The sequence below is a fragment of the Lolium rigidum genome, chromosome 4 (genome assembly GCF_022539505.1).
Source record: "Lolium rigidum isolate FL_2022 chromosome 4, APGP_CSIRO_Lrig_0.1, whole genome shotgun sequence".
NCBI lineage: Eukaryota > Viridiplantae > Streptophyta > Magnoliopsida > Poales > Poaceae > Lolium > Lolium rigidum.
The window spans coordinates 260,816,131-260,834,165 of NC_061511.1; the positions used below are offsets into that span (position 1 = coordinate 260,816,131).

Genomic DNA, 18,035 nt, shown 5'->3' on the forward strand with positions numbered 1-18,035 from the left:
CCCAAGAAGGTGGAGGATTGAAGACCTTTTTCTACTGCAAGGCGGGCCCCCGACTTCCTGCCTTACTTGGAGGGTCAATTTAACGGGGGACATCATCAAGGCCAGATTTAGTGGCAACAACTTGGAGGCTATCAAGCCACTGAAGATGAAGCTCCAGTTGTTGATGAAGCAATGACTCTGCTTGTAATCGCTGGATATAGTTCATGTATATGTACCATGTACTGTTTGCTACTACAAATATATATGTTATTGATTGCAAAAAAAAAGACACATATGATTCTAATAAATAAATGACAAAAAATAGGTTATTGTGAAAATGGGAGTAAGTCAGTGATCGATACGTATGGTTTGAAGTGTCATATAGTCCCTCATTGCTGTGTTCTCGGCCATCGGATGAGAGGGATGGAATGATCTCTTGCATTGCACTCTTTTCATAGTGTTTTTGATCCTGGTCTTTTCATAGTATTTCCCATGACACAAGCATGATCAAGGAGGATAGAGCAATCACAGGTATGACATGTCCTAGGCACTTGCTTTTTAACTCCTCCTTAATTAACGAAAACGAGAAATCTATCGCCTTGTTTCAAAAGATCACATGCAAATTATGCTCAGTATTTTTATATGGAAATACTAACTTGAAATCATAGAGTTATACCATCCCAAAATGCAAATTTAAAAGGACGGTGGCTCATGATTTTCAAAGAAAAAGACTCACTCTTGCAAACTCGCAAATTTTGCGCAGGAGTGAAGCCTTTAGTTAGCAAATTATGCTCAGTCTTCGTTGAGTTAGTCTGCAACAAAGTCTCACGCCAATTACGTTGTGCTTTTCACCATTTTGCCATTTTTGCGCTGGAATTGAATGATCTCTTGCATTTGTTAGAGTATACTATTAATATATTTCCTTTATCGAATTTTTTTTGTTAGAGTATACGTACGGTTTAGCTAGTCTAGGATATAGATAGATCTCGTGTCTTGTCTTGCACTCCAAGATGATCCTTGTACGCCTATATATACTCGTCCATTAGGCTCAATAATACATCCAACATACTCCGCCAATCTCTCTCCCTCTCTATCATTCTACATGGTATCAGAGCGGCGCCGATCCTAACCTAGCCGCCGCCCAAGCTTTCGTGCTGCGCCGCCCCCGGGGAGGTCGATCTCCATGATCTACTCCGGGGGCCGCGCAACCCGTATGAGGGTTCGTCCGCCGATCCGTTGATCCGCTGCCCTCAAGTCTTTTTTTTTCCAATCCGTAGATTGGTTTTCTTTTTGCTCCGCCGGTCGCTCGACCGGCGTTTTCTTTTTTGGTTTTGCCGATCATAGATCGGATTGAGTCGCCCACCGCCGTCGTCACCACGCGCCTCTACTCCAACCTCGGCGTCGACTGCACCGGCCATCTTCATCAACCGCGCGGCCGCACGCGTCACACACGGGACGCCTATGTGCGACGCAGCAGGCTGTCTCGCCCGCGCAGTCTCCATCGCTGGTCGTCATCGCCCGGGACATCAACGACAACGCCGCATCGACTCTGATCTGCGCGTCGTCCTTGCCATGGCGCGTACACAGCTGCCGTCGGTCTGATCAACCGATCGCGCGCACGTCTACGCCAATCACGTCCCCGAGCACGCGCCTACCACCGATCGAGCATCGGGTTGCCGCTGCGTCGCCCCTTCGGGCCGTAGCGCCGCCGCCTTTTGGTCCACGCCGCTAGCCAACTACGCGCCTTCCGAGGCGTGTACGTCGCTAGTGGCGTCCCGCCGCTGCACCGACTCGCGCTCTACAGCTACGCCGCCCCCTCGGGCCGTGGCGTCGCCGCACACAGTCACCTTCGCCGTCCCCCGCGCACCAACGTCCGAGGCCACCACAGCGCCACCCCTTCGGCGCGGGTCGCCTCCGTCCGCGCATGGTCTTCGTCACGCCGCCGGGTTCTTCCTCGCCTGCTTCGAGTACCGCTGCCGCGCCTCCACAGGTAACCTGCATGGCCACCTCCACGCCCATCTAGGCGTCAAGCATGACCACTCCAGGCCGCTGCTGCGACCGCCGCCTTCTACGTCTCCGTCCACCACGACCTCGTCGCCAGCGTCATCGACAACCGCGGACTGCATCGGCACCTCTCCCGCTTCGCCGCTCTGCGTCTCACCACCGCTCTGGAGGCCTCCTCTGCTCCTGACACTGGCGCATGGTCCATGATGGTCCCTTCCCTCGCACCCCCGGTATTGGCAACACCGACGCGTGCCTTCGTCCCCGACGCGCGTCCCCGAGCCTGGCAAGCTCGGGCCAGCGCCTCGTCTTCATCGGCTTCGACAACGTCTTCATCGGCATCGACTCTTATACGACTGCCTCGACCGCGTCGCCGACTTCGTCTTTGCGCACTCGGTTCTGGCAAAACCGGAGTATGCCTTCGTCCCCGACGTGCGCCTAGTTCTGGCAAAACTAGGGCATCACCTCGTCCTCGACGGCTCGGATTGCATCGACTTCGGCATCGACAACCTCCACGACTGCCTCGACGTGTCTCCGTCACTCTCCTTGCGCACTATGCGCTTGCGGCTTCATGTGCGGCTACCTCAAAACCGGCACCCGACCACAACATCGACCACGGCACCCCCCCTCGTGCGGCTACCCCGACCAAAGTTGCAACACCCACACGCTCTCGGCTACCTCGGCATCGGCACAAAGGGCTATCACCTCGCATGAGCACATCGGCTTCTTCTACAGTCCAAGCATCCGCGACGCGACGCCATGCACGACGCTCCCGCTACGACTGCGGGGGAGTGTCAGCCTTCTGGAGTCCACTTCAGTTTATCTTCAGTCTGACCGTCCACGTCGTTCATGTTGTTTACGACGCTCCCGCTACGACTGTGGGGGAGTGTTAGAGTATACGTACGGTTTAGGTAGTCTAGGACAGAGATAGATCTCGTGTCTTGTCTTGCACTCCAAAATGATCTCTGTACGCCTATATATACTCGCACATGAGGCTCAATAATATATCCAACATATTCCGCCAATCTCTCTCCCTCTCTATCGTTCTACAACATTGAACTCTTGTGTAGTGCCTGCTCCTGTTTGTTCGTGTACGAAACGACAACTTGGCTGTTTCCGGAAATCTTGGCGTTTGGCACCTGCCTGTTCGTCGGTGACTCAGATTTTTGCTAAAACTCGCGCAACATTGAAAGCAACGGGGAGGAAGAAATTATTAAATGCTCCATATTGAGATTCTAAGAAAGATTTTCCCGAGTCCTGGCTGAGTTTTAGAGCTGAAAGGCACTACGTACATAAAAAAAGGACTGTCTGAAGGAGGCAAAGCGGGAAGGCATGGTGGAGCTGCTCGCTTCGCATCAGTCATCAGATGTTGTGTCATGTGTGGTGTGCGGCTCCAGTTTCAGTTAGCGTCTGACCCGGACGTCACTGCTTTGCTACCTTCGCCGCATCGCTCTGGCAACCGAGATCGATCATTGTTTGACTTGTATTGCTATACGAAGGAAAACAATGTGGAAGTTGATCAAGCATCATCCTTTCTTGGGAAACAAGACGGATATCTCGTGTCAGCATAGGAGAACACTGATTAATAACAACATCTTTATTCGGATGCCGGCATTTCGTTTTCGCGAGTGAATTGGCCTTCTTGGACCATGACCTGACACGCTCTTGCTCACACCGCCTCTCGTACTCCATAGCAGGAAACGGAGAAGTTTTAGAAGAAGCTGGTCACTGGGGCACCAAGCTGAGCTGATATTCTGTTTCCACCTCTCAGTTCTCACCCGGTTCCCTTTTTGCAAGGGCGAAGAGAAATTAATCACCGACTATCGAACGGAATCACAATTCACAAAACAGAGCTATAAAACGAACTGCTTTCTCCGTTAAATCAGCAACAACTAATATGAAACGAAGTAAGAATATTAGGACGAAACGTTTTGGCACCTAGGAGCTCCTAAATTCTGAAAATGGCCTTTAAAGGAATTCTAAAATGTTTAATAATATAGACAAAAAAATTCGCGCATATATCTCGACGTTCTATATGTTCGCAAATGTGTTTCACAAAAATCTGTATTATTTATGTCGTGCATAGAAAAGACGAAGTTCGATGATAGAAAAGCTTTTACGTGACATTTTTTATACATGACATAAACAATATTATTTTTTGGCGAAACTTGATGTGCGCACAAAGTATTTGTTCGATTTTTTTTGTTGAAATTTTATAATGTTATTTCCGCTAGCAGAATCAGTACCCAGAGAAACCAATCTAGGGTTTCGTCCCTCTCGTTGGCTCCGCCGCTAGTCCACCTCGTCTTCGATAGCCTTGGAGTCTTGGAGGTGCGGCGGACTACGACCTCTCACCGACGGGAGGTTTCAGATATTCTTTTAAGGTATTTGAAGTGTCTCTTCGCGATGGTGATGCGGTGGCTACGTCCTGAAGTTAGAACAAAGTCTTTCCTGCCATATCCCCGTTACGGCGGTGCGCCTACCGCCGGTGGAGGGCGTGTGGAGTTGTCTTCCTGACGGATCTACTGAGACCCGGTCGGTGTTCGCGCTAGTTGGTGTGGTTGCATGCATGTCTCTTTGGATATATGATTTTCATCCTTGTTGATGACTTACCGGATGTCTATTGCGTTCGTCTTCTGGAACGTTAGCACTATGACTTACCGTCTGTCTAGTAGAAGAAGCTCTACTAGGGTAAATTTTGCCAATTCCCTCCGTTGAGGACGGCAGCGCGCCTTCGACTCGCTCCAATGTAGTCTTCGCTAGGTGGTCCAAAAATCCATTGATAATTCTTTTTAACTTTTAGAGATCTTTGTGTTGATGCTTGTTAATAGATTGATGGTTTTTTTTGACAAATATTAACGATGAATTTCCGACTATATTCCATCTTGGTTCATCTCGAGCCGGACCCCTCTATTCCACGTCACCCACGATGGGAGGAAACAGCTCGGGCCGGGCTGGTAAACTCGATCTTATCCGAAGAAAAAGCCCTCACTAACCACCGGCGATCCCGTGAGCGCGTCGAAACCGCAGCCAGCCGCATCTCGTTTCTCTCTTCCTCCCCTCTCGGTAAAAAAGGCTACGCCTTTCACCCTCCTCGCCGCCGCGGCGCCTCCTCCTCCTCACCGACCTCCTACGCACGCCAGCCACCGGAACCAGAACAAGAAAAGGAGGACACATCACGCATCTCGTGCCCCTCGTCCCGGCCGCACGCACAGTCTCCCGCCCGGATCCCGCCTGCCCCTCCGTCCCATGCGCACGGCGCCGCCGCCACAGCCATGAGCCTCTCCACCCTCGCCCGCGCCGTCGGCCGCTCCGCCCGCTCCTCCCGCCACCGCCAGGCAAGCCCCCTCTCCCCGTATCCCCCGCTTGTATCGGCCCACCGACTCCCAAGGTCTGACTTTTTTTTTCCTCTGTGCCGTTCTTTAGGGTTTCTCCCTCGGCGGGCTCCGGGCGCCGCCCGCGCCGCCGCTCCCGCCGGCCCACGGCGGGGATGCCGGGACGCTGGGCTTCGTCCGCGGGTACCTGACGGCCTCGCTGGGGAGCCCCGCCGCCGCCGGCTCCGCCTCGAGGACCTCGGACTGGAGGTACCTCCTCGCCAGCCCGCAGTTCCGCAGGCTCTTCTCCAGCGGCTCCAAGAAGAGTAAGCGCGCCATCACCACGCCTTGATTTCTCTGTCACTTCAGCTAGGCTCCCCCTCACGCCGAAAGATTTGTTCTTTTTTATTTTGTGATTTTCAGATTACGAGAACTATTACCCCAAGGGGAAGAAGGAGGCGCCCAAAGGGGAAGGGAGCAACAAGGATTCCAAGCGTAAGTCGCCCATCTTTTCCATGCTTTGTTCGGTGATTGCGTCGCGATCTCAGTAGAGTATCACTTTCACACACTAGCTAGTATATCCATGGGGCTTAGTGACCATGTGTGAACAATAAGACGAACAACTATACCACAATTCCGTCGCGCTATGAATCAATAGTTTGTACAACTCGACTGGGCAGTGGATTGGTCACAACCGTGTGAGATTGCAGTTTAACTTGCCAGTTCAAGCGCTACCCACCGAAAGAGTGATGAAATTGCAATTCTGTGTGTGCAGAGGAATCCAATACGGACGATCAGTGGAGCTTCCAGGACGGTACTTGGAAGCAAATACAGAATGTCCTTGGACCTCTACTGCTTCTAGGCCTCATGCTCTCATCCTTGTCTCCTGGCTCATCAGACCAGAAGGAGGTAATTTTCATTCCCTTCCTGGCAAATTGACCGTCGTTGGGAGTGTTTTTAAATGCTACTACTAGTATGTTTACTCTGGTGCCAAGAATTCTGCCAAGTTTTTGTTCTCTTGTCAAATATCTTTGCTTGATTTGTTGAATCCTTAAATCATTGCTCTGCCGTGAGAACTCCAGAAAGATAAAACAACCTTATTGCTTCCATAAGGACCTCTGCATGATGTACTTGCCCTGTCACTTACAATCTAAAATCGAAGATTAGTTAAGCATGAAAAGTAGCAGAGCAGACATTGAGATCGTGTTTATCGTCATGTGGTCTTCTCATGGGTTTGGCTAATGGCAGAGAAAATACCTGTGCTTTCTCTTTAGATGATTTAACTAATGTTATGCCTACACCAGATAGCAGATATCAGGCGCTGATACAAATGGAGTACCTAATCTTATAACGTGTACAAAAAGATGTAGAGATGATATGCTATTTTGCAGAGTAGTTGATATTTGATCAATATAGTCCAGTGAGAAGTTATTACTCTAATTATTTCTCCCTTGCATACATATTTACGCAATACCTGGTGTGTTGAATTTTCTACCCTGTGGCGTGTACCTGTAGTTTTTTATTCTTACCTTTGAACGTTAATGCAATCTTCAGAACTAGTGTTAGTTTTTATTAATTGTAACTTGGTATTGTTGTCTGGTTTAAATATGTTTTTTTGCTTTGAATGTATGGCTGGTGCATTTTCTTTAGTTCAATGTTTATGAAAAACATCGCTTGTCACTTCTGCAGATAAGCTTCCAAGAATTCAAGAACAAATTACTAGAACCTGGCTTAGTTGAGCGCATTGTTGTTACAAACAAAACAGTGGCAAAGGTCTACGTCAGGAGCACACCACAGGCGAATGTTGAAGGCCAAAAAACTACCGATATTGCGACCAGTGATGCTCCAGGCAGACAAGTTCCTGGCAAATACAAGTATTTCTTCAATATTGGAAGTGTTGATTCGTTTGAAGAGAAGTTAGAGGAAGCCCAGGAAACTCTGGGTATAGATTCACATGATTATGTTCCAGTAACTTATGTTGCTGAAGTAAACTGGTTCCAAGAAATCATGAGATTTGCCCCAACAGCATTCCTTGTTGGACTGCTATATTTTATGGGGAAAAGGATGCAGAGTGGATTTAATATTGGAGGTGGTCCTGGGGGGAAGGGTAGCCGTGGTATTTTTAACATTGGAAAAGCAACAGTGACAAAGATGGACAAAAATACAAAAAATAAGGTTAGTTCCTTCTTGTTCCGTGCCGCCATTTCTTCAATGTTCCTTTCTAAATTCCACAAGAGGCAACCAAAATATTTACGTCCACTGAACCTAATTCTGGAGCTCCAATAGTTGCCATTGTTTAGATTTGCAGGAGCATTAGCTTGGCTTATACTACCTCCGTTTCAAGGAATAAGGCGCACGCGCATTCCAAGATGAACTTTGACCATAAAAATTGAACAACAAAATCTTGATTATATTATATGTAATTAGTATCGTTGGATTCGTATTGAAAAGTACTTTTTAATGATATTAATTTCATACAAATAATCCTTATCTATTTGAAGTAATTCTTGGTCAAACAAAAAGCTCGTAAAACGAGGACGCCTTATTCCTTGAAATGGAGGTAGTATGTTATTGGCTGTATCTTGCTGACAACTGCTTTTCTGTTGCTCCAGGTGTATTTCAAGGATGTAGCTGGCTGCGATGAAGCTAAACAAGAAATAATGGAGTTTGTGCATTTTCTGAAAAATCCCAAGAAGTATGAAGAGTTGGGAGCTAAGATACCCAAAGGTGCACTGCTTGTAGGTCCTCCTGGAACTGGAAAGACACTACTTGCTAAAGCTACAGCAGGAGAGTCTGGTGTGCCCTTCATGTCAATTTCCGGTTCCGACTTCATGGAAATGTTTGTAGGTGTTGGACCATCCAGGGTGAGAAACTTATTCCAAGAAGCTCGTCAGTGTGCACCCAGTATCGTATTTATTGATGAGATCGATGCAATTGGTCGCGCGAGAGGCCGTGGAGGTTTTTCTGGTTCAAATGATGAGCGTGAAAGTACTTTGAACCAGCTGCTTGTAGAGATGGATGGATTTGGTACCACCGCTGGTGTTGTTGTTCTCGCTGGTACAAATAGGCCTGACATCCTTGACAAGGCACTGCTAAGGCCTGGAAGGTTTGATCGTCAGATAACAATTGACAAACCAGATATAAAGGGCCGTGACCAGATATTCCGCATATATCTTACAAAGCTTAAATTGGACCAGGAACCAACATTTTACTCGCAGAGGCTAGCTGCTTTGACACCTGGGTTTGCTGGAGCTGACATTGCTAATGTATGTAATGAAGCCGCTTTGATTGCTGCAAGAACCGATGAAACCCAGATTACAATGCAGCATTTTGAATCTGCAATCGACAGGATTATTGGTGGTTTGGAGAAGAAAAACAAGGTAATGTGGCCATACAACAATTTAATATTTTCCGCCCATAGGGGCAGCAGCCCATGTTCCATTGCAACCAATGAAAGCAAACTCACAGGGTAGAGATACAATTATGCCAATTTACTAGCAATAGTAGTAATCTTTACAAAGTGACATGCAATCTCAGAAAGTTCTAAAACGACTGATTTAAACATTTTCTTGTGAGGGAGAATTCATGCATTACTCTGTGAGTTTTATAATTGTTCCAAGTGAGCAGATATGATGCTCTTTATTATAGTTTATGTTGACTGGGTACAATGAAAATTATGCTCTTGGTGGGCTGAGAAACAAAACATGGAAAGACAATTTTAGCTCGATTTCCATCGGACCTCGAGTAAGTGCTCTGGAAATACGAGACTTCATTGTCTGTAGGTTGTCATAAGTAACTGTTTTGGAGGGAGAACTAGATAAACAAGGTTAAGAGAGAAATAAGCAGACCTGCAATTCTACATGCATGTAGTATGCCTTATACTCCATTTTGCGACAAAGTTGGGTCACCTTCCTTAGATGTTGATTATGGTATCTGTATGCCACTCAATTGCAGGTAATTAGCAAACTGGAGCGCCGTACTGTTGCTTACCATGAAGCTGGGCATGCTGTTGCTGGATGGTTTTTGGAACATGCAGAGCCTCTTCTGAAAGTTACAATTGTTCCTCGTGGTACAGCTGCTTTAGGCTTTGCACAATATGTCCCAAATGAAAATCTTCTAATGACAAAGGAGCAGCTTTTCGATATGACATGCATGACACTAGGTGGCCGAGCTGCGGAGGAGGTACACCTTTTACACCTTTTACTATTATTAGTGGTGGAGCTTTTTATTAAATGGGCTAAGATTCGTTGACATATCCAAAACTTATACAATTTAGCTCCACTGATTAAGTTTAATGAATATGTGGCTTCTGACTAGAATCCTTGGTCTCATTTTGCCTTTGAAAAGACGAAAAATCGGTCTTAGTTGCTGCATCTGAAACGTTACAAGACAGTACTTTTGGTTTGTTAGGTTAGTGGATTGGTGAATATATGAACAACATTGCTACACTATGGCAGCAAGCTTTGTTAGCCTAGGTAAATCAGAATACTTAACAGAAAATGCAGCAAAAATGAATCCAATCAAGAGATGCAAATTGATATTTGTATGTGTTCATTTAATTATCTGTTATCATGAGTTCCTTGACATACATCATTTTACGTAGTATATGGACATTTGTTCTACTAGCATAAGAGATATTGAGTCAAGTTAGTTGCCACCAGTGTCAGGGCTTCTTTTTAAAGATGGATGTGTAATCTAAGGTTATTACTTAGTTACTGCAAAAAACATGTCTGTATGGAAAAATAAATGTCCTCTGCATCAAGCTAATGCATCACACTGTGTTATCTTTTTTATCTATTTATTCAAAGAATGGCTGTGTTTTATGCACAATATTACCTGTGAAAGTACACTAATGGAAATGCCCTTGTGCTTTTTTCTTCAGGTTTTGATTGGAAGAATCTCGACTGGTGCTCAGAACGACCTGGAGAAAGTTACAAAAATGACGTACGCGCAAGTTGCTGTATATGGTTTCAGCGAGAAGGTTGGTCTTCTATCCTTCCCCCAGAGGGAGGATGGCTTCGAAATGAACAAGCCTTACAGCAACCAGACAGCATCCATCATCGATACCGAGGTGAGGGAATGGGTTGCCAAGGCCTACAAAAGAACCGTCGAGCTGTTGACGGAGAAGAAGGCGGAAGTAGCCCAAATCGCAGAGTTGCTGCTGGAGAAGGAGGTCCTCCACCAGGACGACCTGACCAGGGTACTAGGAGACCGCCCCTTCAAGGCGGCGGAGCTAACAAACTATGATCTCTTCAAGCAGGGGTTCCTGGATGAAGAAGGCAAGAGCCCAGAAGAGCCCGCGAAGGACGCCGAGGTGCCTGATGATGATGGGTCGCCTGCGCTCCCCGACGTCGTTGTGCCGACGTGATTTCGCTGAAAAAGCTTACAGCTGTACATGGCACGCGCTCATCCGATAGATAATCTTGTTTTGTTGTTACAGCAGCATAAGAAAAACTGTATAAATCAGTGCCCTCGTTGTTTAATCGGCCATGCCGGCTTTAGTAGCTGTTAAGGAATGCAGTAGGCTTTCCGCGGCTGGCGTGGCCCTGTTGTTCATTACAGTGAGCTGCTGGTCGAGGTTCGTGCTCTGAAGCTTGTATCGTGGCACCCACCAAACGTTTTTGACGAATCCTGTATTTCCTCATGATTTTATCAAAGATTTCGTCTTCTGACGAGACTGGCGTACAAGAGAGTTGGAACATGTGACGTGCTACCTCCTTTGAAAGAAACGAAGCTGGATCAATCAATTTATTCTAGAAGCAGAGGGCATCTTTTAGTTTTTCTTTTCTTGTTAATATCTAAAAACGTTTTAGTGTGTACGTTCATTTTGATTTGTATCTAATCTATATTGAAACATCTAAAACCTATTACGATAATGAAATTCAAATGGATAGAAACTGGCGTGCCCCCCAAACATGTTTGGCTTGCTTCTCCCCCACCCTCGCCTACTGAAACCATGTCCTTAAATCAGTATTACTATCATGTACTGTCATCTCATAACTAAGCCCGGGATAAGAAACAAAATGGTTGTCTTAGTATGATAAGTAAAACATTTCATTATCCAGTTTTGATTTCTTCGTATCGGGTGAATTAGAGAATAGGTGGAGGCCCCGTTGGCCGCTTGGGTCCGGCGCAACCGCAAAGAGAGTCCAGCGGCTTCAGATTACCCGACCCATAGGGGGCCTCCTCGGTGTGCCGAACACAAGTTGTTGCCGACGGCACGTCAGATACCGATAGGCGGGCCAACCCTGCCATAGGCACACGGCTGCTCATCGTACATATTAATGGTGTCGATGGTTCACTGGGAGGTAGGCAAGACGTCTCGTCGCCGTTTCATCTTTCTCACACGTCACCGCTATGTCTTCCCCACACGGTGACGTAAATGCCCACTATCGCTCCTTCCCACCATTTCTTGCCTGTGCTCCAGCTATAAAGCTCGGCCACCACGCGAGGAGCCAATCCACCTTCCACCTCGTCATTCTCTGCCTCTCGCCCGCAACATGTCTCGCCGCCTTCCAACCACCTACGTGATACTGGGCCCTCGTGTCCCACCTCTGCAACAGACCCCCCCTGTTGTCGGAGGAGAGCCCACCACCTTCGGACGATGATTTGTTCGACTACGACGAGTTCAACAAGGAGAAGGAAGCTCAGTGGTCTGATGGGCCGAAGCAGGCGCCGACGCTCGCCCCCTACACGAAGGCGCTCTAGGAGAGGAACCGTGCCCGAGCCCTGGTGGATTCCGTCATGGACTTCTCTTGTCAGAGAACGCCAACGGAGGAGGCCGCTCGGTGGCAATTCTGTCATGGACTTCTCCGACCAGAGGGCACCAACGGAGGAGGCCGCTCGGCTGCTTATTGCCGCCGAGCAGCAAGGGATCATTGACCTCAACGTTGAGTGTGTCTCTTAGGCCACTGCCTTGCGATGCTCAACAAGTCGCCAGCATGAGGAATGCAGTTGGGCGCACGTGGCAATGTCGAGTCGGTGGTGCAGGGAAGCACCGCCCACACCAACGGCCTTGATGCACAGGTGGTCGAAGGCATGGAGGAACGGGGCGAGGCGAAGCAACGCAAAGAAGCGCCCCCACACCAGCGATTTCGCCGCCCACCTAGAGACGGAGAGGGGGGCACACACGTCTATAGATAGAGCCAAGAGGAGGGCACGGGCCATGAAGCGCCATGAGGACGGCTAGGCTGGCCTATCTCTCCCACCGACTAACAGCAGGTATTTTAGGGTTTAGTTTAGTTTAAATTGTAGTCAAATTTTATTCAATGTATAACAAAATTTGAATGTAATTTTAATTTCCATCTAATTTCAAATATTGTCGACCAGGCAGAGACGTTCCCCATACGCGGTTGTTGGTGCCGATGCCCCTCATAAGCGCAATCCGATGTTACGGTCGGACTAGCGGGAATGCCATGATTGGAGATGAGATTCTCTAATCATAGCCTTTTGATCAGGGAGACCTAACCGTATTGCCAGGCATGGGCAGGATATATCCGGTAGTTCTAACTTGCTCGACATATACATATATAGGGTTCTACTAACCTCGTGTAAGAATAATTGTCCTAGTTCTGTATAGATATTGATACATTTTAGTTGTAGATACACCCGTATCTGAAAAAAGTTAAAACAATTATTTTTAGACGGAGGTAGTATGTGTTCTCTAGAAAGAGTTGGTGGATAAGATCTGCCACCAAACAGGAAATAGACAGAAGTTCGAGATACCTATGAAGCGAATGCAAAGACTACTGAGTGATGCTATCTGAACCTGATTAGAATGCATCTACTCTACATCCATTCCATGCACGTACACACGCTGAATGAAAAGGCAAGGGAAGACAAGGCAGAGCGAGAAAGCAAGCAAAGCAGCAACTCAAGCAGGCCAAGCAAACATGGTTGGTTCAGCCATCCCCTTCTACGCCTGTCCGCGTGCGTTGGAGCCTTTGAAGAAGAGGAAAACGCAGGATCCATCGACCAAACTAGCTCCCGTGTCTCAGTTGCAGCTTCAGAACCGAGGATGTTTGTTTGTAACACACACAACAAAAGCTCGAAGCTGCAGTCACAGGACCAGCGAAGGCAGCAACAGATGAACACATATTGCCATTGCCAACCTCCTTGGTCCATCTCTAGCTTGGTCACGTCCATGTCTCACCAAGCTCCTTTTGATTTGCTCGCGTGCAGTCGCTTGCCATGTAAGTTGGGGCTTGGATAGAGCTCAGCTCAGCTAGCTTGCCTAAGCTTTAGGTTGCCTCCTCTCCTCTCTCAAAAGTATGTGTGTTTTGTGTGGTGCAGTGTGTGATGAGAACATCAAAAAAGGGGTCGACGATGCAACCACTGTTATTTTAACATGTTTTCGATGGGGTTAGGTCGACGCCCAGCTAAAAGTGATAGTGAATCTGTTAATACCTCTCTATCAATTTGTCTTAAACAACCATGTTAATCTGCAATGTACTACTAGTGCTCACTCTATCTATGCCAAGGTGTAGCACGTATTAGTTTTGGTCAAAGTCAAGTTTTTCTTGAAGTTTAACCAAGTATAAAGAAAATAATATTACCAAACTATTATTCAGTACGAGGGCAGGCAAACAGAGCAAGGGCTACATGTAGCCCGGATTTTCAAAAGAAAATTAAGAAAGGGAATTTCAAAGTTTCAAAAGAATACCTCCGTTGCATAAAATAAGGCGTATAAATTTTCTCCTAAAGTGAAACAATGTTGAGTTTGGCCAAACTTATAGAGAACACTAATGAGAACTATGATACTACGTGTGGAGTAGGTCTCTGCGGAGCTGGAGTACTACGCGCAGCAAGCCGCGGCGGCCGCCGGTGCAGCAGCCTCTGCGCCATCCTCGACGCCATCTACTACCGCCCCGTCGATGGCCGATACATCGTCCTCGATTACCGCCGCCGATTCGAGCACGGAGATGGACATCGGATGGTGGGATGATCTCGTCCGCAAGGTCGGCGGGCAATCATCAGAAGAGGATGATGGTTTCTAGGACTAGCGTCGAGTGTCTAGTGTCTACTGTGGAAGTGTCGAGTGTTCAGTGTCGAATTGTGTCTTGTATCGATCTATGGATGTATGAAGTATATGTGTGACTCTGTCGAGCTATGGATATTTAATTAAGTTGTCAAAGTTTAAATTTCATTTAAATATGTCAAAGTTAAAAAATAATATTTGAAGTGTTGTAGCTAAGGTATAATACATCATCTGGTGGAGCAACTTTAGAGAAAAGGTGATATATTTTACATCATTTGAGTTTTAAGGACAAAGTTTGATGATGTAAAAATCTGAAAACAACAAAAACATAGGTGATGTATAATGCATCATATGATGTATAATTTACTTCATATGTTGGAGATGCTCTAACCATTATAGCCAGATCACGTGTTTTCATCCTGGAGTAGGTCCAACCCTCACACAATGTGTTCTAAAAAAAAAAAAAAAAAACCCTCACACAATGTAGGGGTGTTATTTTCGAGCAACCACTTACCACAATGTTCGGCCAGTTTATTTCCTCTTCAGGAAGAATAATGTGTATTGGGTATTAAGGAACGAAAATGAAGAGTGGTCTTGATCTACACAATGGCACAATATATATGGAACAGTGCAGCCCCATCAGGTTGACTTTAATTTCGCCACACTCCAAAGCTACAAGTCTATCCATCTACTGCCAAAAAACAGTTTCATCTAATTCCAGCTAGCGAACCGCGACGTGGAGGCGACCGCCGCGTGCATGCATGCTCATCATCATATCCATCAGCCAAGTATCCAACACACACACACAACCTAGCTACCCGGACACCAAACCGACTGAAAGTAACCAAACAGAACAGGGACCTTGGATTGTAAAGGTTGCGTCGGCCCCACTCATCTTGTGGACGGATGAATCTCTGATCTCCTGTATATATACAGAACTCGAGCGCCTCCATTGCGATCACCAAGCACACGGAGATCAGCAAGGAAATCAAGGTAGCAATGTCTGTTCTCCGGTGCTCTCTCCTCATGGCGGCGGCTCTGGTGCTGTGCGCGACGGCGGTGCCCGGAGCCAAGGCTGTCACGAGGAAGTACCATTTCGATGTAAGTGTGTCATGCATATACTTGTAGTACGTACTCCCCCTTCCCATAATTCTTGCGGTGGTTTAGTTTAAATTTAAACTACAATTCCGATAAGAAATATAAAACGGAGGGGTAGTAGTATTATTTCTGGAGATTTGCATATGTTCCGTGCACGGGACATCTCATACATGTTTGTACCATCGAATCCACTTTGTTTGTTTTATACTTCGAGATCCGTGACAAAATTTTACTAAATTTTATTAAGGTTTTTTATGCAACAAATCCTAATGATTTCATACATGGGAGGTCCCGTGCACGGAACAAACACCACTTTCTTCATTCATGGCAAAACTGAACAATACTTCTACAAATATAGTATATATATATATTTTTTTAGGGAACACAGTATATGTATATATGGGCAGCTAGCTCCATGCATGCGAGTAATTGGGTTTTACTGCTATGGATAATTATCATTAGATCAGTGAATCTTTTCGCAGTGAAGAGAAATGTTTTTCTTTCGTGCATGGTACCTCTGTATGTCGATGTTAAGATTCATGCCACATCGTTTGGTCACGTGCGCGCCTTCGAGTTCCATCGTGTTTCAGTGTGATCTAGACTATAACATAATGAAAACGAATAAAACATTACACTGCAGCAGAATCGCGGGGCATGCATCCAACTAACTGAGTTTACCATGTACGATGCACTGATGTCAGGTGCAAATGACGAGCGTGACGAAGCTGTGCAGCACGAAGAGCATCGTGACGGTGAACGGGCAGTACCCAGGCCCCACCCTGTTCGCCCGGGAGGGCGACCACGTAGAGGTCAACGTGGTCAACAACTCCCCCTACAACATGAGCATCCACTGGCACGGCGTCCGGCAGCTGCTCAGCGGCTGGTACGACGGCCCAGCGTACATCACGCAGTGCCCCATCCAGCCCGGCCAGAGCTACGTCTACCGGTTCCAGATCGCCGGGCAGCGCGGCACGCTGTGGTGGCACGCGCACGTCTCCTGGCTCCGCGCCACCGTGCACGGCCCCATCGTCATCCTGCCGCCCGCCGGCGTGCCCTACCCGTTCCCGACGCCCGACCACGAGCTGCCCGTCATCTTCGGCGAGTGGTGGCGGAACGACACCGAGGCGGTGATCGCCCAGGCGCTCCTCTCCGGCGGCGCGCCCAACGTCTCCGACGCCTTCACCATCAACGGCCTCCCCGGCCCGCTCTACGGCGGCTGCGCCGGGAAGAAGGAGGACGCGTTCACGCTGAGGGTGAGGCCCGGGAAGACGTACATGCTCCGGCTCATCAACGCCGCACTCAACGACGAGCTCTTCTTTGCCGTCGCCAACCACACGCTCACCGTCGTCGACGTGGACGCGCTCTACGTCAAGCCCTTCGCCGTCGACAGCCTCCTCATCGCGCCCGGCCAGACCAGCAACGTGCTCCTCACCGCCAAGCCCACCTATCCCGGCGCCAGGTACTACATGTTGGCCCGGCCCTATAGCACCACGCGCCCAGGCACGTTCGACAACTCCACGGTCGCCGGCGTGCTCGAGTACGAGCACGATCCCTCCAGCCCCACCTTAAACAAGAACCTGCCTATCTTCACGCCCACGCTGCCCCAGATCAACGACACGAGCGCCGTGTCCAACTACACCGCGAAGCTGCGCAGCCTGGCGAGCGCCGCGTACCCGGCGGCGGTACCATTAACCGTGGACCGGGAGTTCTTCTTCACCGTCGGGCTCGGCACGCACCCATGCGCTGCCGGCGTTCCCGTCAACGGGAGCACGTGCCAGGGCCCCAATGGGACGGCCCGGTTCGCGGCGTCCATCAACAACGTCTCCTTCGTGCTCCCCACCACGGCGCTGCTGCAGTCGCACTACACGGGGATGTCCGGCGGCGTGTACGCCTCAAACTTCCCCTTCGCCCCGGCGAACCCGTTCAACTACACTGGCACGCCGCCCAACAACACGAACGTGATGAACGGGACCAGGGCGTTGGTGCTGCCGTTCGGCGCCGCCGTGGAGCTGGTGATGCAGGACACGAGCATCATCGGCGCCGAGAGCCACCCGCTGCACCTGCACGGCTTCAACTTCTTCGTCGTTGGCCAGGGGTTTGGGAACTACGACCCGGCGAGCGACCCGGCCAGGTTCAACCTCGTTGACCCCGTCGAGCGCAACACCGTCGGCGTCCCCGCCGGCGGCTGGGTCGCCATCCGCTTCCGCGCCGACAACCCAGGTTTGCTGCTTCAGTGCTTCCCCTGCCATGATTCCACACATCGATATGCATGCGCGCCATTGACGGAATTCTCATATATGACCTGGTTTCGCATTCTTGCAGGTGTGTGGTTCATGCATTGCCACTTGGAGGTGCACATGAGCTGGGGACTGAAGATGGCGTGGCTGGTGCTGGACGGCAACCGTCCGGAGCAGAAGCTCCCGCCGCCGCCGGCGGATCTCCCAAAATGCTAGACGTGAAAATCAAGAACCACTGGTACCAAGAAGATTGAATTGGTTGTTTCATTGCCTCCGCCTGACATTGTTATCCACAACAACCTTTAACTGCGCTTTGATCGTGTTTGCTCTCGCGCCCGTGTCCAGCGAGTTGGTCGGGATGATTTCTTTCCTATAGTGATGTGTTTTTTCCCTTCTAATTGATTTCGCAGGCGATTGGCCGTGTTTGTC

General features: G+C 48.6%; 2 protein-coding genes across 3 annotated transcripts; both read left to right on the forward strand.

The window, feature by feature from the left end:
* Window positions 1-5,255: 5,255 nt before the first annotated feature.
* On the forward strand, window positions 5,256-11,050 carry LOC124648660 (ATP-dependent zinc metalloprotease FTSH 8, mitochondrial-like). Its single transcript, XM_047188381.1, has 8 exons — window positions 5,256-5,318; window positions 5,407-5,620; window positions 5,718-5,789; window positions 6,070-6,203; window positions 6,984-7,469; window positions 7,907-8,674; window positions 9,249-9,476; window positions 10,177-11,050. Exons 1-8 carry the CDS (start codon window positions 5,256-5,258, stop codon window positions 10,660-10,662), a joined length of 2,451 nt encoding a protein of 816 aa, XP_047044337.1. The 3' UTR covers window positions 10,663-11,050.
* LOC124707618 (laccase-12-like) lies at window positions 10,769-17,822 on the forward strand. 2 transcript variants are annotated; one of them, XM_047239286.1, is made up of 4 exons: window positions 10,769-10,801; window positions 15,346-15,372; window positions 16,071-17,589; window positions 17,692-17,822. In XM_047239286.1, exons 1-4 carry the CDS (start codon window positions 10,784-10,786, stop codon window positions 17,820-17,822), a joined length of 1,695 nt encoding a protein of 564 aa, XP_047095242.1. In that variant the 5' UTR covers window positions 10,769-10,783. The 2 variants fall into 2 exon arrangements, with proteins under 2 accessions (XP_047095242.1, XP_047095241.1); XM_047239285.1 differs by lacking the exon at window positions 10,769-10,801 and having other exon boundaries at window positions 15,265-15,372.
* The last annotated feature ends 213 nt before the right edge of the window (window positions 17,823-18,035 follow it).